Genomic DNA, 23,190 nt, shown 5'->3' with positions numbered 1-23,190 from the left:
AGTGCAGACTAGCACAAATATATCTAAAAAGCTTTTCGCTCCTCTTCTGCTTTGTTTACGTTTTGTTTTTATAGGAGAGCAGCTCAGGTGTCTCTCACTCGTGACTCCCATCAGGCCGCTCCGATCTTTTATCTGATTTCGCTGGGAATGAGAATGGGAATGGGAATGAGAGTGTAAATGTAAAGATCATCACCAGCCAGTCGTCTCCGCGATCAGTCTTCCAAGTTTCTTTGCAGTAAACAAGCGCGCCTCTTCCCCGAAAATGTTGAAGCTTATTAACCCATTGGTGCTGTGCTTCCTGCCGCTGATTTTCCTTCTCATCGAGTCAAGAGCCGTCGAAGATCATCGAATCGTTTTTCCCAAGGACAATGATGAAGATACAAACGCCTCGAGATTCATATATCCATGGACAAACTCAACAACGAAGACGCCAGAGGAACCACAATCGACGACAACAAAATCAGCTTTGGAAGTCAGCAACTCGACTACCATTAGTGGGTCCGAGGAGCTGGTCAATGAGACCACCACAGAGATTCCCACTATAGACAATCGGATATTGCTAGAAACGCGACCCATTTGCAAGCCTGGCTATGAGCTGCATGGAAAACGCTGTCGCAAGCCGGCTTAATCTTAAGTCTCCAAGATGGATGTTAGTCAATAAAATATTTGAGTAGATCTAGTGATTGATGGTTATCGTTTATGTTTTTCGTCGGTAATTACTCAAAATCATTTGGGGCTTATAAAAGTGAATCCCACTATAGTTTTGAAGAAACTTTAGATTTGAATTTAAAACGTACACAGAAAATATTTAAACTTACATTTATGTACATTCGAATTCTACTAAATGGGCTGATTCTTTAACTAGCACGTTTGAGAGACTAATTACTTATATTATTGAAGAAAATTAAGTAAGTTAAATGCGCTGCTAACTTTGTTTTTTATGGGAATGGAAATGAGGATGTGAATGGAAATATAATCCCTAGCCGGACCTCTCTACGATCAGTCTTTGTATCGGTTTCTTTGAAGCAAACAAACGCGCATCTTTCTCAAAAACAATGAAGCGTTTTAACCCATTGTGCCTTTTGGCGCTACTTTTCCTTCTCATCCAGGCAGCAAGCATTAGTGGTGAAAGGAAGATCTGCCCGAAAGGCTTTAAGGTGTTCATAGGCCGCTGTCGTAGGCCGGCCTAATCTTGAGTCTTCAAGATCGATATTGATCAATAAAATGATACTTGAGTAAAAATAGAAACTGATTATCGCTTAATCTTACTTTTTTGAGGTGACAAGGCAAGGCAGTTTGTGGGTATGAGAAGCAAAATCCCACTACAGTTTTGAAAGAACTTTATATTTGAATTTAAAACGGGCACAGAAAATATTTAAACTTACATTTATGTACATTCGAATTCTACTAAATAGGCGGATTCTTTAAGTAGCACGCTTGGGTCACTAGTTAACTATATTATTCAAGAAAATTAGGTAAGTTTAATGCGCTGCGAACTTTTATTTTTTGGATTTTATGGGAATGGAAATGGAAATGGAAATGAGGATGTGAATGCAAATATAATGCCCAGTCGGACCTCTCCACGATCAGTCTTCCAAGTTCCTTCGAATCAAGCAAACACGCATATTTCCCCAAAAACGATGAAACGTTTTAACCCATTAGTGCTGTGCCTTTTGCCGCTGCTTTTCCTTCTCATCCAGGCTGCAAGCATAAGTGAACCCGGGGGCGACACGAAGTCCCTCGGTAAGGACAAGAAGACATTGTCAGGTGGAACCACGATCTGCAAGCAAGGCTTTCAGGTGTTTGTAGGCCCCTGTCGTAAGCCGGACTAATCTTGAGTCTTCAAGATATTGATTAATAAAATGATATTTAAATATAAATAGAAATTGATTATCGATTAATGTTACTTTTTTGGGGTGACAAGACAAGGCAGTTTGTAGGTATCCCAAAGTAAAATCCCACTACAGTTTTAAAGGAACTTTAGATTTGAATTTAAAACGGGCACAGAAAATATTTAAACTTACATTTATGTACATTCGAATTCTACTAAATGGGCGGATTCTTTAAGTAGCACGTTTGAGGTTACTTATATTATTCAAGAAAATTAAGTAAGTTAAATGCGCTGCGAACTTTGCTTTGGTTTTTATGGGAATGACAATGAGGATGCGAATGGAAATATAATCCCCAGCCGTACATCTCCACGATTAGTCTTCGAAGTTCCTTCGAATCATTAAAACGCGCAACTTTCCTAAAAACGATGAAACTTTTTAACCAATTAGTGCTGTGCCTTTTGCCGCTGCTTTTCCTCCTCATCCAGGCAGCAAGCATCAGTGGACCCGGGGGCGACACTAAGTCCCTCGGTATAGACAATAAAGTGTTGCTTAGTGTAAGCATGATCTGCCCAGATGGCTTGGAGGAGTTCGAAGCCCGCTGTCGCAAGCCGGTCTAATCTTAAGACTGCAAGATCGATGCTGGTCAATAAAATCATTTTTGAGCATAACAAAAAATTGATTAACGACTAATGTTACTTTTTAGGGGTGATTACTGAAAACCACTTGGCGTAGGACAAGACAGTTTGTGGGCAACCCAAGGAGAATCCCACTACAGTTTTGAGGGAATTTCAGATTAGAGTTGAAGACGTGCACAGGAAATATTTAAATACACATTTTTGTACATTCGAATTCTACTAATTAGGCTGATTAACCCATTGGTATTGTGCTTTTTCCGTTGATTTTTCTACTCAGCGTCTGTGGATTCGAATCGCTGGTCGATGACACTCTCGGTATAGAAAAAAGATGTTGCTACTAAAATGTGCCCAGAAGACACTAAGATTCAAGATCAATATTAATCAATAAAATGACATTTGAGTATAACTAATGATTAATGATCAATGTTTTTTTTTTTTGGGTGATCACACAAAACCATTTGGTGGGGGCTCATAGAAAAATCCCAGCAGATAAGTAATTTAACAATAGTGGGAGAAACTCTCTCTATGGGAAACTTGAAGCCATGGAAAACATTGTAATTACTACTCGGAGTCCAGCAAAGTGACTCAGTATAGAACTCAAAAACAACTTCCCGGTGCATTCAGCTGAGCCTTCTCTTCGATTCTGTAATTTAACGCCTTATCTGATGTCATGAACCTGTCTTATCAGCAGCTCAAAACATACACATACTCGTTCCCCGGCTAGATCGTCTTTTGAGCGAGGTTTATGATCAGTCTCTTTCGTATATTCAAAGAAGCTGGCTGGATCGATTCTGTTTCTAAAATGTTTTCCCAACTCTTATCGCTGAGGTTGGCTTTGATGTTGATCTTTTTGATCACTGTACAGTGGACAGGAGCTCGTCCCCAGAATCCTTACTATGTAGAAAACATCGGACAGGGCAACTTGTAAGTATTCGAACTCGTTTAGAGAAGTAGATATCAGTAATACGTATTGGTGACTAGTTTCTTCTAATATTCAAGAAAATCAAGCAAAAGCGCATACGTATTAATGACTAATTACTCATACTTATATTATATTATTCTTTTCCTATACTCACCGAAATACTGAAGTGACTCAATGCTAAAGAGGACCCGTAATCGTAAAATTACAGTTTCAGGTTTTTTTTTAGTCAACAAGCGTTCCGTTCAGATAATAATAATTTCCATAATCTCTACGGCAGAATTATAAAATTATATATTGTCCATTTTCCAGCCATCATCAACGCCATCATGGTCATGGTCATCACGGGCATGGGTCAGGTTATGATACAGGATTTTCTGGCCCACCTCCGCCCGGATATGGTAGGATCCCACCTCCGGGTTCCTATTATCCAGATCGTCAACCCGGGGGTGGGCCTCCACCTTATTACCCACCTGGTGGTCCATTTGTAGGACAACGACCTGGTGGTCATTTTGGTGGACATGACTTCCACCAACCTGGTAACTGGAGACGACCAGGTTTCGGTGGCCCAGGAGGAGATTTCAACAGGGTTCCACAGCCTGGAAAGCCACCAAGTTCCCATCAACCAGGTAGCAGTGAGGAAACTTACTCTGGTGGATTCCAGCAACCAGGTGGCGTTAATACCGTACAACCAAGACCTGGTCAGAACACAGGAGGATTCCAACAGCCAGGCCAAGGCTCTGGAGGATTTCAACAGCCAGGACGAAACACAGGTGGATTCCAACAACCAGGCCAAGGATCAGGAGGATTCCAGCAACACGGCCAAGATTCTGGAGAATCCCAACAGCCAGGCCAAGGCTCTGGAGGATTCCAACAGCCAGGCCAAGGCTCTGGAGGATTCCGTCAGCCAGGTCAAAGTCAGGGACAGAAACCAGGAACTTCTAGTAATACCCTCCAACCCCGTCCCGGCAGCCCAGATGAGGACTTCTCCCAGTTCAACTTCCAGACTCCAAACACATTGCAGCCCCGACCTGGTCAGGATCTCCAAGGGGGAGGCACAAGTGCAGGAAAAACCATCCAACCACTTCCCGGGCAGCCCCAGTCTACCGTAATCCAACCCATTCCTGGCCGTCACCAAGATTCATCTCCCGACAATGTCCACGACAATATCAAAGATCTCTTCAACACACAGGATTTCCTTTCGCCCGAGCTGAGTCAAGCTCCTGGAGCCAACAGAGATCCCAAGTCTGATGCTGAGGATGTGAATCCAGAATCGGTGAATCAGCGCAGTCTATTCGACGTGCAGCCAAAGTGTGCAGATGGACTCAAGTTCATGGCAGGGCATTGCAGGAAGGAGGCCTAGGAAATGTCTCTTTTTTATATATTATTAAATAAACGATTTTATTATGCCAATAAATATGTCATAATGAGTAATTTAAAAGGCAGTCACTTTTTGGGGCAACGTTGCGATCTTCTTTCCACTGATAAGGCTGTTTATGCGGAAAACAAGTGACTTAAGAATTAACAATTTATTATTGAGCAATACGAAATACGAAATTCATGCGGAAATTACGTATTCCCTAAAGGGAAACTCTTTATTCTTGTTAAACATATCTATTTACAAGCAATTACGTTTCCTAGTACGAAAGACGACGCATTATAAAATATATAATAATCTTATCTCTATGAAGAAACGTAATTACTTTGTATAATCAAATCAATAAAGCGCGTTTTAGCTGTCAAATTCATCAATTTCATAACCAGGGGCAGTTCCCACATAATAAATCAACTTTTCTAGGTCCTCAGAAAACATTAGTTTTGGTTCGCAAGTCGAGGAAAGTGAATCGCTTAGTGGAATGGGACTTAACATGAGACTTTTCGTACATCTTCTCACCTGGACTACAATACTTCTACTGCTAACTGTCGAAAGGAAATGTCCGCCTGGCTTTCAAATTTTTGTAGGACGATGCCGAAGACCAGCCTGAAATATTCTGAACTTACATCCTAATACATAAGTGCTAGTAGTACCAATCAAACATCAACTAAAGCCCATAAAATTGTAAATAAATTTAAGCATATTTCCCCTATTAAAGCTGATTAACACAAAATTTATGTTATTTATATAATTTATTTACTTGTATATTTTGTTTGTGTTTGAGTAAAAATACATAAAAAATACTTTTGGCATGTTTAAGTCCGGCATTTGTTGGACAATTAACGCCGCTCTTTAGATTTGAGTCTTTCACTGACATAGTAGCCCATCTTCTAAAACTCCAAAACATAGATAATCCTTCTATACTATTATACGACAAATATTATGTGGACCAGTACGAATATACCCAGGTGGGCAGCCTTGTGCATTAATGTGGAAGATACCTTCCACTAGGATATCCAAAGGATTTATATTGGGTATATCGGGCTGGGATATGGAAACGCCATTGGGTTGGTTTTGCGGTGTGGTCGAGGGCCTGGCCCTGGTCCACTGCCAGCTCAGCATCAGTAGAACGGCGATCAGTAAAAATTTCGGTAGCAGCTCCATTAATTTCTTTAGATGTCCTTACTTCTAACCTCGGGCTTGGAAACTGCGTTACTGATTCGAGCATTCTATATTCGGCATAGAGTTGCGAATTTCTCTGTCCAAAGCAAGCTAAGCTTTTATCTGGAGGGCTTTCAATGACGCTGAGAGATCTACTCTCTGAGCTATTCTCTTTGATCGTGTTACAATATTTGGATAGGGCCTTAACATATGATTTTTTGGACGATGCCGAGGGCCAGCATGAAATATCCTGAACTGACTAGTAAGAGAATTCACCACCAAACACTAACAAAAACCTATAAAGTTGTAACCTTAAAACACGAATTAAATTTATGTTATAAATTTAACCATATTTTCCCTTTTAATACCGATTAACGTACGATTTATGTTACTGCAAGTATTTATATAATTGATTTGTTTATGTTTATAAATACATAAAAATCACTTTTGGCACGTTCACGTCTGGCATTTGTTAGTCAATTAACGCCGCTCTTTAGGCTTGAGTTTTTCACTGATACATTATCCATCTTCTCAAACTGCAAATGTAGGTAATCCTCCTTCTAAGCTCTTTTACGACAAACATTATGCGGACCAGTACGAATATACCCAGCTGGGCAGTCTTGTGGATTAATGTTGAAGATGCTCTGCACTATAATATCTGAGGGATTTATATTGGTTATACCGGGCTGGGATATGGAAACTACGTTGGCTTGGTTTTTCGGTGGGGTGGAGGGCATGGCCCTAGTCCACTGCCAGCTCAGCATCACCAGAACGGCGATCAATAGAAATCTAGGTAGCAGCTCCATGGGTTTTTCCAGATGTCTTGACTTCTAATCTCGGGCTTGGGAACTGCGTTACTGATTCAAGCTTGGCATATAGTTGCGGATTTCTCTGTCCGAAGCTAGCGAAGCTTCTAACTGGAGGGCTTTTTATGAGACTGAGAGAGCCAAAGCTACTCTCTTCGATCGTGTTTACAATATATGCCAATTGACCAGGTTTATTAACTTGACCAATTAATATTGCTTGAAAATCAGCGTTGTTTCATTATGGTTTCATTTTATTTCGTATTAACTTAATATTTTCGTGTTTAAGCATCAACCTTTATGATTCCTGTTTTATAATATTTACAATAACAACGTTTTTTAATTTTCATTCACAATTTGTTTATTATCAACAATCATTCTCAGACTAAAGCTTTCTACAAACTAAAAGCTTTAAATCGACTTTTCATAACAAATTCACAAACTTCTCTTGCTATTTAAATATTATTTTATCTTCTCATATTATTAACAATAATCACTTAAAATTCACTCAGTCTATGTTGGCTAGTTAACAAAATTATGATTTATGCCGCGTAGTTATGTCACTTTTCCGCAAATGCCGCTCGTAGCTCTTCTTGTTTGGCCTTTACCGCCGCCTCTTTGGCTTCTGTACCCTGATTAACCGCCTTCCAGCCCAACCAACCGACGGTGTGCAGCACCAGGACAGCGATTCCGATTCGGACAGCTGGACCGTACTTGAAGGAAGATCCCCGGACACCGTTTTTGGAACTATCCATACCAAAAACTACCTTTAACTTAAGAAGTGCCAAAAACAACTGATAGCACGTGAATAAATACGAGAGAGAAAAAGCTTATTAAAGCTTTTATATGTATTTCCAGGGCTACGGAATATACGATCGATGGAATCAGTTCCGATTTAATATTTTGTGAATTTAAAATTAACTTAAACTGACTTCTACCATACAAGTTTTCCGCCCAAAAACACTTTCCAAAAAAAGTGAGGATAACCTTTCTTAGAAAGTAAATTCTCTTTAAAAAATAAACAAATTAACTTAATTTAGAATATTTTTTCCCATATTTCCTTCAATTTGTATTATAAATATTTTGTCAGAACAGAAATTCAAGGATTTTCTCCTCTCACCTAAAGCTGCCATAACTTATAAGCCAAATTAAAATACCTTCTGGCAGGGAATACAAACCCACACATAGCACAAAGGCAAATGGCAGAAAATAGAGGAAAACTTCGGCATCAAATGGCACACAAAACTCTCGTATTACATAGCCAACGAGTCCTGCCGCAGGACGATCTCCGAGGGCCCAAGGAAGGCTGAATGGTGCATATATATAGAGGTAGGTACGGGTGGGTGTGGGAATTTCACCTGGCCAGGTGAAAGATTGAAGCTGCAGGCGCCAGGAATTAGCATGTTATGTTTAACGCATTTTTGCACCTTCGGCATGTGTGTGAGAGAGTGTGTGTGTGTACCAACTCCTTTTCCGACTTTTCCAAAGCGGCGTCTGGGGATGCTAAGGGGTGGCGCCCCCTAGCGACACATGTGCAAACAAGACGTTGCCTTAACCCATTGTGGCTTATCCAGCAACAACAAGTGAAAACCGAGAACAAGAGCTCAGCATTTTCCGCACATTTAATCGCATTTTGTTTTGGGGAAATTGTTGAAAAGCTCACATGAATTTTAAACTGCGGTTGGAGTTGGGGTTTCCTCGGTCTGAGGTTCCTGAGCGAGGGCATTAGAGAGGGGGGGATTTTAGGGGACTTCTTTGAGCCGCTTACGTGTGAGTGCCATTGAATAATGCAGCCTCTGCAGCACAAAAATTAAATTGAATTTAAGCTGCGACATTTAAAAATTTCATGAGCCCACACACACACATCTACACTCGAATACTAGATGTATTTTCCACCCACCCATTTGCAATGCCACCCACCTAGCCATCCTCTCGAAATTTCTCAGCAAGAAGAACCTCTTGCCGGGCTCATTAAATAGATGCCCGGTACGTGCTTCCATTTTGGGGCACATTTCATTAAGTGCACGTAAACGGCAGGCTGTCAACTAGCTAGGGGCGTGGCTCACCGCCTACAGTTCCCTCTCCCCGTCAAAAACCCCACTGCACACATACACACATACACATTGAGTGACACACATGGGTAATTCCGAACGTAAACACTTTGGGAAAGCATGTCGCAAAGACATCAATTACGGCATCAGCCGCATTGCCATCAGCATCATCATCATCATCATCGATTGGCCCGGGGACGACGATGATGATGTCAATTCGGGCCCCTAGGTGGCGCTGCCTCTACTGCTGTGCTTGCTTTTCTTTTTCCCTCGGCTCCATTTTCCATTTCCCTTCCACATCCCTTTCTCCTCCTTTTCAACCGCATTTCAAATGTGTTTTTATGTAAGCACTCAAAAAACACGACAATTCTAAGCAAACCGAAAGGGGATACAGTGCGTAACATAATTATGTAATGAAAGATATTACAAGTATGTGCTTAAAATATATCTAAGTAATACCATCGAAATTTTAGTTAACAAAGCAAAATAGGTGTATTTTCAATAATACCTTTACAAATATCTCATCATGACACGCACTGTCCCTAAACTGGCACTCGTATTTGCTTTGCATTGCTTAAATAAATTTTCACTACGTGTTGTGTCGTGTTTGGCAACAGAAATGGCAAAAAACGAGGCCCCAGAGCCGAACCAAATGGGACAGTTGACAAAAACTAGGCAACACTTAATTGTTGTTGCGTGCAGCAGACAAGCTCCTCAAATATTTATGCACTATAGCTTTACTTAAGAGTACATGTATATGTTGGCCATCTCGAAGAACTGAAAGAAGTTCGCCAACCAAAACACGAACATGCAAAAGTTCGCCAAGGACATTCCACTTGAAGGCACTTCCAAGTAGTCATCAGCCACTAATTGAGATCGTTGCAACTCAGAATTAAGCCAAAAATCACGCCCTCGCTCAAGGACCATTCATATGCAGCGTTAAGTAATTAGAGGCTCTACTGGCCCCCACCCACAATTAGTGAAAATTTTATTACAAATTTTCAGTGTTTTTTTTTTTGTTTTTTGGACCACTCACTGCCAAGTCTTGAGCACGAAGCGCACTTGAAGTAACAAAAAAGCGGAAATCTGCTTCCCACTAAAATGTTTTATAATTCTCGGGGGGTGTTGGGCTGGTGCTGCCGCTGTTGCCACCATTCTGTGTCACCTTTAACGGACTGTCAACGTGCAACAAAAACACTCGAAACTGGCAACAAGCGGAGCGGCAAAAGGGTCGCCCCTCAAGTACTGTTTTAATTGCTTCGCAAAACAACAGCAGCAGCAGCAACAGTGTTTAGAGCGGGCGGAAACAACAATATTACTGCCTGGGGACCAGGAAGGTTTACTGCTCTGCATTTTCAATTATGGCAGTATCAAAATGTTTTATTTAATTTCCATAAAGTACCTTAATTACTTGCAGAACACGAAAGTCTGGAAATTATAAAATATTTATAGAAGATATTAAATGAGAAATCTAGCATTATTCTAAGTTATTTCTCATTTTTTAAATACAAATAATAATAAGTTCACATATAGCGTAGCGTAATGTTAAATGAAAAATACTTAACTCCCATTACAACCTTAATTCTATTATTGTTCTAATTGATTTGTATAAAATGGTGCACCACTCAGAATTCGCTCTATCCGTTACTACCGAGCGATCATCGAAGCCCTGCGTCCCGAACAATGCAATGCACTACAAAGGACACTGGACAAATCCTCACGCTTCCGAATAGAACGATTCAACTCATCAACGCGGGTGCATTCAGCTTTCAGCTAGTGTGAAAGTATGTGAAGACTGACTACAGAAATGATCCTGTGAAGTATAGTCTTAACTGTTCGCTGCCCAACCTGTGGATCTTGGTGCGCCACGGGCCAGAACTAGTTGGGAATTATAAGCGTGTGCGCGAGGAAAATATCATTAGCACGAGGCGCGATACTCAAGCGACGTAAGCATGCGGTGCCGATAGTGTTTGTCGGAAAGAGAGTATACGTTTTGAATATGTTCTTTCTTGGGATTCTTGCTTGGCAACTGTTGTCTGTTCGCAAAGATCAGAAAAATAGAAACACATTAAAAATAAAAACAAAAAATAACTTGGCAGCGGTGGGATTCGAACCCACGCCTCCGAGGAGACTGGTGCCTTAAACCAGCGCCTTAGACCGCTCGGCCACGCTACCATGTTGCTTGGGGTGTCAAATGCTCATAAAGAACCAGGCCAAACAGGCAAGCACGAGTATCTGACAGTATCTGTTACACGAGTATCTGAATCTCTGCTGCGTGTGGAACTATTTTTATGGACGCAACACCTTGTCTTTATTTTTCCACCCACACTGCGACGCATATAAATGCTCTCATTTGGAAAAAGGGAAAATGTCAATCAAACGAAATCAATTTCTGGCGCAAGCCTTCTCCTTGGTTGCTTTGCTGCATTAAAATATTTATTATATGTATTTTGCTAAACTGTCAGCGTTTTTGCCTGGCAGCGTCAGCTTAGAAATGCGTTTAAAATTCAAATGAAAATGCGAATTTATGCGTGACAGGCGGTGGTCGTGGTCTCCTCGCTCACACATGCAACCGCAGCAACAATTTCTGGCTGCTGACTGCCTGCCTGGCTGGCGTCCCATTGTTGCAAGCCATAAACTGAAGCCGGCATCGCAGTTGGGCAGAAGACTCCGCAATGAAATTAGAAAATTGCAATAAAAATCTTTGCACGGGAGGACAAGCAAAACAAAACAAAGTCTGCGGTTTCCATAAGGGTGCTATCCGAGGCCAAAATAAGGGGTTGTGAGGCAACATTTGTGGTTTCATTAAAATGCCACAGAAAAAAGGAGCACAAAGTCAGAAGCCGCGTCAGCAGTGAGAATATTTTGCCGCACACACGTGGATTTATACAAATTTAAAGGCGAGCGGCATGGAAATAATTATAAAATTGTTCAATTTCCACGCCAGACAGTGCTAGGGAAAAACCAAAAAATCACGTACAATCCAAACGGACAGAGGAGAGTCACTTGAACCTGGCCAGGTAAAAACGCTAATGGAGTTAATTGTGGGTATTATCAAGAATGTTGGCCAGCACGCTGCTATGTCGGAATTAAATGGTAGCGTGGCCGAGCGGTCTAAGGCGCTGGTTTAAGGCATCCAGTCTCCCTCGGAGGCGTGGGTTCGAATCCCACCGCTGCGCCAAGTTATTTTTTGTTTTTATTTTTAATGTGTTTCTATTTTTCTGATCTTTGCGAACAGACAACAGTTGCCAAGCAAGAATCCCAAGAAAGAACATATTCAAAACGTATACTCTCTTTCCGACAAACACTATCGGCACCGCATGCTTACGTCGCTTGAGTATCGCGCCTCGTGCTAATGATATTTTCCTCGCGCACACGCTTATAATTCCCAACTAGTTCTGGCCCGTGGCGCACCAAGATCCACAGGTTGGGCAGCGAACAGTTAAGACTATACTTCACAGGATCATTTCTGTAGTCAGTCTTCACATACTTTCACACTAGCTGAAAGCTGAATGCACCCGCGTTGATGAGTTGAATCGTTCTATTCGGAAGCGTGAGGATTTGTCCAGTGTCCTTTGTAGTGCATTGCATTGTTCGGGACGCAGGGCTTCGATGATCGCTCGGTAGTAACGGATAGAGCGAATTCTGAGTGGTGCACCATTTTATACAAATCAATTAGAACAATAATAATATAATTAGAAATGTTTCATTTTATGTTTTTAAACTTCATAAGTTTTACTTGAATTGGAATTAGTTTTCCATTAGTTTTTGTAGTGCTTTAGTAGCAGCATCTGAATGCTCACTCGTCGTCAATTCCTTTGATAATTATTAGAACCCATTTATCTGTGAAAATTGTTACCAATTTTATATGACAAATTAACAAGGGGATGGAGGCATTCTTGGTGCCCCTTAGAATGGAGTTTTGAAATTGCGTTATTCTGTTTGTGCATTCTGGGAAGTGCATTAAAAGTTTGGCCGCCAGGAGAAATGCCTTCTGCGTTAGGGGAGAGCAACTCTTCGCTAACAACGTATTATTGGCAATATTTTATAAGCTTGCCAAGACCACCCTGTGTTTCCCTTAGAGTACCTATAGCCCCGCTGGTCCTTTGAAAAATTGGCATGTCGTTGTAACTTTGGACCGACTATGAGGAGAAAAAATAAAATCTCTTGGCACATAAGTTTTGTGCACGTTAAGTACTTTTTCATAACCATCGTAGTCGTTGCTGTTGTCTGGCTTTCGCCAGGACAGGGGTGGTGGGGAAAGTGTTTTCCTATGCCTCGGGGGCATAATATGCATATGCAACGACAGAGGGGCAACAAATAATAGCGAATGGCAATAAAAAGTACGATACACATTGAGGGAAAAGCAGCAAAAAGGAAACTTTAAATAGTTCCAGCTACTTTTCCGAGAGTTTTGTAAATGTGGCGGATGCGAAGGGAAAACTGCGCCAATGTTAAATTACTTTTGGGGCAATTTCAGTTTTTTTTTATTTTTTTTTTTTTGCAGGGCTTTGGTTATTTTGTATTCCGTTTTGTGTAAAAGTTTGTGGCACTAAATTAAGCGATTACAAATGGCTATTCTTGATAATAGAAATTATAAATTGATATCAAGCAAACTTGCCAGCAAGTTTTGGGGGACTGGAAGTAGTAAAGATTTAGTAAGTAAAAAACGAGCCAGAAAAAAAGAATCTGAGAAAGAATTTGTTACCCGACTGGGAATTGAACTCGGGTCCTCATGTTTTGCAGTTCGGTACTTCTTAGCAATTAGTAGTGACAGCAAAAGTATGCAACGATATTTGTGCTGAGAACTTTACGATTCTATTGCTTAAAATAAGTTTATTTCGGATAAAGTTGCATAAACATTAATGCCATTTGACAAGGCAAGTACCGTTTTCTTTGGCTTTTGGTGAACTTTGCTCCGGCACTCGTCAGTCGATTTGCTTGCTCTGCACGTAGCGTCATTTTTGACATTTAATTATGGCCGCTGCCAACAGAGGAGTAAGATGTAAACTCGATTTCATGGCCCCGAACTTACAAAAGGTGCTTCCATATTTCGTTTCTTGGGGTTCTGGCAATGCGTGATACGTGTGCATCTTGTACCTGTCTATTGTAGTTCCATATGCAAGCCACATGACCCGGCCATATCCTGTACACTGGACTAAAATGTGAGATGGATTTGCAATAATGTTTAAAAATAAACTTTACTTGAGATGGCTTTATTTTGCTAAGTTATTAGTATAATTTTATTAAAATGTAACTGTGAAACATGCTAATAAAAAAACTTAATATCGAAACTATAGTAGTCCTATTTGATTTTTATGACTTATATAATACTAACTTAGATATTTTTCAGTGCAGATTTCTTTCTTTTTCTTTCTTTTAGGATGGACGTGCGTTGTCAAAACTGCCGCTTCATTTTTTTCCCATAAAACTGGGTATTTTCTTCCTCTATTTTTTCGGTAGTTCCATCCCCATTCCCAATTTTTTCTTACCCAGTTCCGCAGCTGGACAACTTTGTGTGTGTCCTGGCGATTTATGAAAAAAAAGCAACAGCAGGAGCAGTGGCAGCAGGACGAGTGGAGCGCCGCACGTGATATGAAATGGCAAAGGATTTGCTGGTGCCTGGTCTTTTGGTGAACAGGGGAGTGCACTGGACAATGGCGTCTAAATTAATTATCAAGGATAACAGCGTGAAAGGTTCAGCGACGCTGCATTGTCTCCTGGCTCCTAATTCAATTACGACAGCTGCCGGCGAGGTGGGGGCAAATTAAAAAAGGCTTAGGCCAGAGTTAATACGGACTTAAGCGGGGTAATTAAAAGCCAAAGCTGCAATTGCATTCGGGAAATGTCTTAACTCACAGCGGCTTCCATCCCCCGTTTTGAATCCTGCGGATTGAGTTTCCCTTTAACCCCGTCTTCAATCTCTTCCTCCATCTCCTCTTTGGCTGCCGTAAAATCACGAACTGCAAATCTCTCGAGAATAATTTGAAACATAGAACAGCCCGAGGAGCTGGAGAGAAAAGCCAGAAAAGACGATGCCGCCGAATCCCTTCCACATTAAAATATGATGAGCTCGTGAAGGCAACGGCACAAATGAAAACGAAGTTAATAAAAAAAAGGTTGTAAAGGGAGAGGTGGTGGTGGGGTGCCGGAACCAGGTGAATCTCAGGTGTCTGTGCGGGGTGTCCAAAAAATAATCAACATAAAAAAGAAAATTATTTGCAATATTATCAAGAGCTACAAAAGTTACAAGCCAGACAACAGTGGCAAGCGGCGAACTTAAGAAATGAAAATGTTGGGCATGAGAATAAAAGCCAGAAATGAAAATATGGCAAGGGGGTTAGGGAAAATCAAGGCGGAATTGGTAAGGAAAAAGAACAGCAGTTGAACAATGGAAATTTTATATATTCGGAAAATAGTTTTTATGAAATTTAAAAAGTGAAATGTAACCAAAAAGAGCTTTTCTGAAAAATGTTCCTCATTGAATCTTCCATTTATTTCCCTAATTTAATATAAAAATATCCCAAGAATTTCCCCTAGTTTTCCCACTGTACCATCTTGATAGCTTTTCGCAGAACATTTGCCTCCACTTAAACTTCCCAACTGCAGTTCCCTTTTGAGTTTTGTAATTGGTGTTAGGTCCAGTAATAAACCCCCTTGGCCGTGTGTAATAATAACAACAAACCAAAAATAAACCAGCAAATCTGAGATGCAAATTAAATTTGGTTTTAATCAAGCTGAGAAACGAGAGACTCATGTATTTTCCATGCGGGGGCCGACAACCAAGGCCGAGTTCAACAAGCAAATCAATTAAAGGGCTGCGCCTCGAGCAGCAAACAAAAGCCAAAAGTCAAGATTTTCGATTCGACCTCAAACGAAGTCATCATCACTGGGCCACTTGTCAAAAGACAATGGGACAGGCGATGCATTAGGCAAACAAAAGTAAACACGAAACGTGATCTAAAGTTTTTCCATTCAATTAATGGCCTGTGCATTCGAAAGTGTCCAACCGGTGGCTAACCGGTTCGATTTGGCCGGATTCATCGATCAAGTCAGAGCCAGAGTGAGCGATTGAAGATCATCCACAGATCAAGTTCAAAGTCATTTGGGTCTCATGTCGCTTCCGTTGCCATCGGCATGAGTTGGCCAAAGAGTTTTGGGCATATAAAAGCCATGGGAGATCATCGCATCCACAGCACACATCTTTCGTAGAGCGTAGTCTAAACACTTGAAATCATGGTGAGTTTGATTGGTAAACAAGGAGCAAATATTATTATAAAACTATGTTTGTGGGTCAGCTTCATGCTAGTTTTCTATATCAGAAAATATAGTCTATATGTATTACAGATTTCTGTACAATATCAGTATAAAAAATCTTCTAAATTAACTTACCTTTCCCTTTCAGAAATTCCTGATCATTGCCGTTGCCTTCTTGGCCTGCGCCTTCGCTGATGTTTCGGAGCTTCCTGGCTACGATTATCAACAGCCTGCTCCTGCTGCTCCCGTAGAGACCTACATTCCACCTGCACCCCCAGCACCTGCACCAGCTCCCATCGAGACCTACATTCCCCCGGCACCCCCAGCACCTGAGTACATCCCACCTGCACCTGTCCAAGCTGAGGAGCCCATCATCGAGGAGATCGAGCAGCCTGCTCAGGATGGTTACCGTTACAAGACTGTCCGCCGTCGTGTCTTCCGTCACCGCAACTAAATTGAAAGTTAATTGTTATTGTTAATTTGTTGACTCGAGTGTAATTGCTGAAATGCCATCCTCTGAAATTCACTTTGAGAGTAAAGAAATGAAGAGAAGTTGTAACTGAAAATGTTTTTTGTCTTGTATTTACTTTGGTGGAAATCAAAGTTTAGAGAACAGGAAAATACATAAACTAAACTGAAACATTAATCGATTTAGTCGCTGCTCAGAAATAGATCCAGAAATTTTTAAATTCAAAACCCTTATCAACAGGTTCCCATCGGCCAAGTTCAATTTGCAATGTCAAAGTCGCCATTTGTATGGCTTTTCCTCAGCGATAACCATTCTTCCCCTTGTCTTTGCCTCAACCAATCCTCTTCAACTCTGAAGCAAAAACCAACGAAGGCCTAAACAAACCGCTCAAGGCCAAACACATGTTCTGGCCAACACAAACGCACACACACATCCTCACTGGCATTCCAATGGATTCTCTCCCAACCTTTCGAAAGTCTGGCAGTGAAAAGGTCAAAACGACGACTAGACCAATTTGACTTAACCAAAAATTGCTGAAACATTCAATGAGCAGGGACGAAAAGTGCTTCTCCCTCCCCCTCAATCCGGCACAATCGATTGGCTTCAGCCAAAGCAAACAAATCCTCGATTACAAAATCAAACAGAGCTCCCAAAAAACAAAGGATGGCGAAATGGAAAAAATGTTTGCCCATAATGCAAAATGGGAAAATATGCGAATTCAATAAGCTGCGAGTTGGGTGGAAAAGGGATGTGGAAATACATGACGACATGGACATGTGGCTGGGCAGGACACCTCCTTCTCCATCTCATTCCTCTCTCCCTACTGACGACCCTTACAAGTCATTTGGCCAATTGCTGTTGACTCTACGCTCGAAGGCGAATTTCCGCTGCGAAATCGAGTTCACATATTTTGCACTCACTTTATGCTGATGACATGCAAGTGGCAAAAATTATTTGCCGTCGACGTGCATTTGGCGACCAACTAGAGCCAAGTCTCCGGGCCAGCCAAGGCGAGTAATGAGCAGCAAACAAGCTGTGGAAATCAGCAATCTATGGTCTAGGCACTGAGGGAAAGTCTTGGTAAAAACAGAGAATTGTAAAAGAATTTTATAACTAGAAATAGTTTTGAGGTGGTCAATAGGACGAAAGTCAATTTCTATTCATCTTTGGAGATATATTTTTGAGCTTCAGATACACCTTTTCTCTCAGTGCATGTGAGAGCGGTAACAGGACTCAAAGCTCAGAGCTAGCAGGAGCGCTAGAAAGAAAAATGCCGCCCGACGGCAGACAGCTCCCATTTCCCATTTCCATTTCTAGCGTCTTCTTTGTCGTGACATACGGAAAATTCCCCACGGAGTCTATCAACAGTTGATAAAGCAAAATGTGCGTAGAGGAGAGCCATGGTTGGGAATGGAAGGACGACTCACTGGATGGCATTCTTTTCCTTTTTGGTATGTACATAAGTTTATTATTTTGAAGGTAATTGGATTTGTGTTGCAGCAGTCAAGAAGTCGCCACAGCAGCATAATAAGAAAATATAGACGAGGACAATGAACTTCATGAGTGGGGCGGCGCGACAATCCCAACATATGCTCAGTGGCCAAGGAATCGCCTCTGGCCAGGGAGTCCATGTCCATGTCCATCCATTGGCCATTGTTTGCACTCGTAATTGTTTTCCTAATGGATAAAGTCTATAAATTTCTGTGCCCGACGCGCGGCCAAATGCGAAATATGTCACGAATGTTAAGCGTTTTATAAACGACTTCGATGTGGCAAGGATGTGGGCAGGAAATGGTAGCAATGGTTGAGAAGAGAACCGGAATGCTGAGGATTTATCGATGTTGGCCACTCAGCGGGTCGGAGAAATGGCAAGCGGATTGCAGTTGTCAAGCGGATGGAGTCCACGATGCTGATGCTGATGCACTTGCCAATGACTCGTAAATTAAGATGTTGATGGAGTCGCTCCTCCTGGAATTGTTTTCCAACTTTCATTGTTATCGAGCGTTGGAATTTGATGAGTTTGGGACTAAGATTGCTTGTCCTGCAAGTGTGGGGTTGGAAAAAAGTGTAAAATTCATCTCTCTTTTTATTCCGATAAAATTAAACAACAAAACTTATTTTTGTTTCTAATCTTTAAGAGCTTTATGTCACTTATTCATAGTTAAGAGCTGCATGATGAATTCCAAGAAGTTGAGTCATGTTCCTTTTAACAATTTGAGCCCTAGATGGGCCATCATCTTTCTTCTGACCGTCAGTACGAACTTCCTTAAGTCGATTGGTGGCCAAAGGGAAGGATAATCCATCACCCCTACTCGAGAAGATCGGGAAAATCCAGAGATACCATTTAACGCCAAACAACTCTCGGAAATTGGCAGCACAACCCAAATCGAAGCCGCGATGGTTCTTACCGCCAACGAAGAAGTGTGGAGTATAACTCGATTCCATGGAAGTGCGATTTCGGGATACATTAAACACACTGACAACGTACATTATGAACGTGAAAATGTTGAAGATCAGGCATACCACGTACTGCAGAAGGTTCCAGGAATGCTCCTGCTTCAGATACCTTACATCGAATCCGCAGATCAAGTACAGATCATAGATCATCACGCAGAACAGAAAGAAGCAATATACTTCGGCGTAGAAAAGGAAGAGTATGAAGTACTTGAAGTTGTGAAAGTGGACGCAGTTCATCACCCAAGGGCAATGGTGATCCATTTTCAGCACACACATGTGGCAGTTACGACAGTGATGGGCCCTATCCGGTTTTATTATCCAGCAAGTCTTGCAATATCTCACCAATCCGTCGCTGTTGCACGTAGCAATGGGCAAGTTCCTTGCAACATTATTAAGTATTCGAGCTTTTGCCTCTGGTCCATCCTCCCGCTTGAGTCTGCTCACATCCTCTTCGGATATTTTCCATTGATCTGGAATTTTGGCTGGCAATTCGCAAATGCATTGAAACCAAGTCCACAGGAACATGAACAATAGTAGGTGGTAACAAAGTAACAAAGTTCCCATGGTCACATAGTCCTGCACCTTTTTTATGCAGATTTCATAGACCAAGACGTGATAGGACCAGACCAACAAGCCCAGGATCAGGATCAATGGAATCCATCTGACTGCGCAACAGGGACTGGTTCTCCTCCCAGAATTCTCTCTGATCAGGCACATTCTGTTAAGGCTCCTCCCTAGGGTGGGCAGGAATAAGTTTGCTGACCCTATCCCAGCGTCATTTTGTTTGGCTGATTTTTTTTTTGAAGGTTTTTAGAAAGCCTTCTTGATTTAGTTAGCCAAGTTTATAGACTTTTTGTTGTTCCTAAATTCTTAAATTATTAATTCACAAATCAAATATTTCTTTTAATTATTTATTTATTCTTCAAATTAACTTCATTTTTAAAACAAAACATTAACAGATTCCTTGGCTAGGTGACATTCGCCAGGGCCTATCACATTAGTCAACAGTTGCAATCCAGGAACTTAGTTGCGGTGACGGAAGACGCGACGGCGGACGGTCTTGTAACGGTAACCGTCCTGGGCGGGCTGCTCGAGCTCCTCGATGATGGGCTCCTCAGCCTGGATTGGGGCAGGAGGGATGTAGGCTGGGGCAGGAGCTGCAGGAGGAATGTAGGTCTCGACGGGAGCAGCCACTGGTGCAGGGGGGATGTAGGTGTTCTTGGGTGCTGGTGGTGGTGGTGGTGGTGGGGGTGGGATGTGGGCCTTGGCAGGAGCAGCCGGAGGAGGAATATAGGTGTTCTTGGGTGCTGGTGGTGGCGGTGGTGGTGGGGGGTGGGATGTAGCTCTTCACCGGTGCCGGAGGAGCAGGCTGGGGATAATCGTAGCCACCGGCGGACAGCTCCGAGACATCAGCATAGGCGCAGGCCAAGAAGGCGACGGCAATGATAAGGAATTTCTAGGATAAGAAAATTGAAGATTTTTGTAAATATTTTTGAATAAGAATATCCTTGATTAGGTGTAATCCTTGGACGTACCATCTTGAGGAGATTGGCTTGTTGCTGCTTGGATCACAAGTTGATTTGTGCTGCTGAACTCGAAGTGAGTCTTCGGTTTTTATAGCTCATTGTTTTTTTGGGGCTGCGGGTCAACCGCAGCTAAATTAATTGCATGATGCCCCCATGATACATGGGGGTCTTAGCCTCACTCAAAGAAGTCGGAAGATAACCGAAACCAAACGCACGCGTTCAACGAGCCTCCAATGCCAAGGCGGTTTGACGGGTTTTCTGGTTTCGTTTTTCTGTTTTTCGGTTTTAGTTTTCAGTTTTCTGTTAGCCAAAATCTTAGTTTCTTGGGTCAACTTTTTTTGTTTTTGGTTTCTTTTTTTTGGATACTGCAAAAGCTTCTTTAATTAGATCAAACAAATCTATTGTTGCATGTTGAAAAATGGTTTCATTTTGTTCACTTTTTGTTTTTATTTTTTGCCAAATTGATGAATGCTCGTGGGTCACACGCTAGATTGGCTTAGGTTTTGCGTTTTTATAATTTATAAAATATTTTTTGTGATTTTTTGTTTTTCAGTTTTCTTGTTTCTGTTTTGAGCTGAGCGAATTATCATTCAGCCGGGCCTATAGCGTCGTCTCAAGTTTATGCCAAAATTAATTTCAATTTGCTTAGATTATGCTGATCTTGACAATGTCTGGCGGCCTGGTGTCTTTTGTCTCTCGGAGCTTAATTAATTACTCTGGTCCGGAGACTGCGGAATGGGTTTGCCTTTTTTTCGAACACCTGGCTTATAAAACAGTTTATTATAGAGTCGCATCAGCTGGCTGGCAAACCGATGAGCATGTTCTGTGGGAGTCTGATGGAGAGATGTGGTTGGGTGTAGATTAATTGCTAGAAAGATCCTTGTTGCTGGAGAAGGTCACAGGGCAAAGTTGTTTGGGAAAGTTTATGATCTTAATATAATTTGTATTAAATCTTCGTTGACACTTTCATTGTCTTGTATGTCTGCCTATACTGGTATAAGCGCTAATGAGCGATTAACTAATGATATTATAACGTTGTTATTTAAAAATATTTAAGATTAAGCTGGGTTCTTATTAGATCCTAAGATTTATGAAGAAACTAAGTATCATCGGTGTTTAGCTGGAATTTTATTCTACAAAAAATTATGTTTTTTAAGAATGAAAATATTTACTAAAAGATAAAGTTTTTACCCCCCCTTTACCCACCAACATAAACATAGTTTTTTTTTTGTTAAATTTTATTTTTTTTTTATTCGAAAAACTTCTCCCTTGCTGAGATTAGCGATGGAGTAGTAGCTCTCTAGTAACGGCGACGGACCACACGGCGGACGGTCTTGTAACGGTAGCCATCAGCGGACACGGGCTCGATCTCCTCCAGGACGGGATGGGGGGCCAGGACGGGAACGGGAGCAGCAACGGGAGCAGGGGCAACCTTGATGGGAGCGGGCACGAAGACTGGAGCGGGAGCTGGGGCTGGGATGCTCACGGGTGCGGGGGAATGTAGGTGTTGACGGGAGCGGGAGCTGGGGCAACCTTGATGGGAGCAGGAGCTGGGATGACAACTGGAACGGGAGCTGGGGCAGGGATGCTGACTGGTGCTGGGGGAATGTAGGTGTTCACTGGAGCTGGAGCGGGAGCAACCTTGATGGGAGCAGGAGCTGGGATGACAACTGGAGCTGGAGCTGGGGCAGGAACCTCAATCTGGATGGGAGCTGGTGCGGGTGCAGGGGGAATGTAGGTGTTTACGGGCACTGGAACTGGAGCTGGGGCTGGGGCCACCTTGATGGGGACTGGAGCTGGGGCAGGGATGCTCACGGGAGCGTAGTTGTAGCCCGACAGGTGGGACACATCGGCGTGGGCAACAGCCAAAAGGGCAACGGCAACAACCAGGAATTTCTAGAAATGAATATTATCAAAATTAGTCAGGATTTAAAATGATTCTTTTTATTTTTAGTCTCTGTACTAACCATTTTGGATATGTGTTACTTGGAACGTTGATGTTTCTAGTATGTCTTGGACTCATCTGCCGGGTGGTATTTATACCAAAACCTGGGCGCGGTGCAGAAGCGAAAGATAAACATTGACACGAGTGAAGAAGTGCGGATATCAGGGTCTCTTAATATGCCAGAAACCAGAATTTTATGAGCCACGCCAATGGTCAACTGTGATACCCTACGCTGACCAGGAAGAGCTTTACAGGCAGTAGAATAAAATCAAATTAAATCTCTAAAAATATTTAGAAGTATCTTCTAGAGTTTTTCGAAAGTTTCTATAATCATTTGACATTATAAAATAATTTTTAAAGATTTATAATTTATAATCCCTAAGGACTTAGATGATTTTGTTGTTTTTCAACTTCTTTATATTCCATTCCCAAATCCAAGTGTATATGATTTAAGATTTAAACTAAACTTAAACAGATACTTAAAGATTGGACAAGCCATTAATTAGTTTTAATAGCTTTTAAGCATTTATTAGTTTTTGAGGAGCAACATGGAGTGCCCCTAGCCGAATGCGGTCTTCGGCACTCGTACTTGCTTGTTTTTGCCATTGTCTTCATTTAAATATCATTTGCATAAAACATTTGAGCTTTAGTGTATCAAATTGAACTACCCAAGAGCCAAAACTAAAGCTGCTCTGAAAACTGGAAACCGAACTCTTTTTGGCTTTTGGCAATAGAGGCCTACGGCCCACAGACTTTATTT

General features: G+C 41.7%; 9 protein-coding genes and 4 non-coding genes across 13 annotated transcripts; 5 read left to right on the top strand and 8 right to left on the bottom strand.

The window, feature by feature from the left end:
- The first annotated feature begins 81 nt into the window (after positions 1-81).
- On the top strand, positions 82-683 carry LOC108112216. Its single transcript, XM_017222032.2, has one exon. It carries the CDS (start codon positions 263-265, stop codon positions 626-628), a length of 366 nt encoding a protein of 121 aa, XP_017077521.1. The 5' UTR covers positions 82-262; the 3' UTR covers positions 629-683.
- A 2,519-nt stretch (positions 684-3,202) lies between these two features.
- On the top strand, positions 3,203-4,820 carry LOC108113314 (glutenin, high molecular weight subunit DY10). Its single transcript, XM_017223870.2, has 2 exons — positions 3,203-3,391; positions 3,699-4,820. Exons 1-2 carry the CDS (start codon positions 3,213-3,215, stop codon positions 4,747-4,749), a joined length of 1,230 nt encoding a protein of 409 aa, XP_017079359.2. The 5' UTR covers positions 3,203-3,212; the 3' UTR covers positions 4,750-4,820.
- Positions 4,821-5,529: 709 nt separating this feature from the next.
- LOC108113316 lies at positions 5,530-6,187 on the bottom strand. The gene has a single exon (XM_017223872.1). It carries the CDS (start codon positions 5,923-5,925, stop codon positions 5,680-5,682), a length of 246 nt encoding a protein of 81 aa, XP_017079361.1. The 5' UTR covers positions 5,926-6,187; the 3' UTR covers positions 5,530-5,679.
- A 123-nt stretch (positions 6,188-6,310) lies between these two features.
- On the bottom strand, positions 6,311-6,756 carry LOC108113315. Its single transcript, XM_017223871.1, has one exon. The coding sequence runs from the start codon at positions 6,726-6,728 to the stop codon at positions 6,483-6,485; it is 246 nt and encodes an 81-aa protein (XP_017079360.1). The 5' UTR covers positions 6,729-6,756; the 3' UTR covers positions 6,311-6,482.
- Positions 6,757-7,060: 304 nt separating this feature from the next.
- On the bottom strand, positions 7,061-7,523 carry LOC108112392. Its single transcript, XM_017222232.1, has one exon. It carries the CDS (start codon positions 7,478-7,480, stop codon positions 7,286-7,288), a length of 195 nt encoding a protein of 64 aa, XP_017077721.1. The 5' UTR covers positions 7,481-7,523; the 3' UTR covers positions 7,061-7,285.
- Positions 7,524-10,396: 2,873 nt separating this feature from the next.
- On the bottom strand, positions 10,397-10,606 carry LOC121530537. Its single transcript, XR_005993983.1, has one exon. It is a non-coding gene; the product is annotated as a small nucleolar RNA U3 (small nucleolar RNA).
- A 263-nt stretch (positions 10,607-10,869) lies between these two features.
- Trnal-aag lies at positions 10,870-10,951 on the bottom strand. The gene has a single exon. It is a non-coding gene; the product is annotated as a tRNA-Leu (tRNA).
- A 920-nt stretch (positions 10,952-11,871) lies between these two features.
- Positions 11,872-11,957, top strand: Trnal-aag. Its single transcript has one exon. It is a non-coding gene; the product is annotated as a tRNA-Leu (tRNA).
- A 263-nt stretch (positions 11,958-12,220) lies between these two features.
- On the top strand, positions 12,221-12,430 carry LOC121530535. The gene has a single exon (XR_005993981.1). It is a non-coding gene; the product is annotated as a small nucleolar RNA U3 (small nucleolar RNA).
- A 3,475-nt stretch (positions 12,431-15,905) lies between these two features.
- Positions 15,906-16,599, top strand: LOC108112348 (extensin). The gene is made up of 2 exons (XM_017222175.1): positions 15,906-16,015; positions 16,182-16,599. The coding sequence occupies exons 1-2, from the start codon at positions 16,013-16,015 to the stop codon at positions 16,485-16,487; spliced, it is 309 nt and encodes a 102-aa protein (XP_017077664.1). The 5' UTR covers positions 15,906-16,012; the 3' UTR covers positions 16,488-16,599.
- A 2,020-nt stretch (positions 16,600-18,619) lies between these two features.
- On the bottom strand, positions 18,620-19,713 carry LOC108112349 (palmitoyltransferase ZDHHC15B). The gene has a single exon (XM_017222176.1). It carries the CDS (start codon positions 19,674-19,676, stop codon positions 18,654-18,656), a length of 1,023 nt encoding a protein of 340 aa, XP_017077665.1. The 5' UTR covers positions 19,677-19,713; the 3' UTR covers positions 18,620-18,653.
- A 143-nt stretch (positions 19,714-19,856) lies between these two features.
- On the bottom strand, positions 19,857-20,569 carry LOC108113299 (leucine-rich repeat extensin-like protein 3). The gene is given in 3 exon segments (XM_017223850.2): positions 19,857-20,291; positions 20,293-20,415; positions 20,495-20,569. Coding segments are annotated over 3 exon segments (435 nt in total). The 5' UTR covers positions 20,498-20,569; the 3' UTR covers positions 19,857-19,982.
- Positions 20,570-21,719: 1,150 nt separating this feature from the next.
- LOC108113298 (skin secretory protein xP2) lies at positions 21,720-22,510 on the bottom strand. The gene is given in 3 exon segments (XM_017223849.2): positions 21,720-21,976; positions 21,979-22,381; positions 22,453-22,510. Coding segments are annotated over 3 exon segments (597 nt in total). The 5' UTR covers positions 22,456-22,510; the 3' UTR covers positions 21,720-21,785.
- Between the last annotated feature and the right edge of the window lie 680 nt (positions 22,511-23,190).

This window comes from Drosophila eugracilis, unplaced genomic scaffold, assembly GCF_018153835.1.
Source record: "Drosophila eugracilis isolate 14026-0451.02 unplaced genomic scaffold, ASM1815383v1 contig_90, whole genome shotgun sequence".
NCBI lineage: Eukaryota > Metazoa > Arthropoda > Insecta > Diptera > Drosophilidae > Drosophila > Drosophila eugracilis.
Note: the sequence above shows the minus strand (reverse complement) of the source record. Positions and strands in the feature narration are given on the sequence as shown.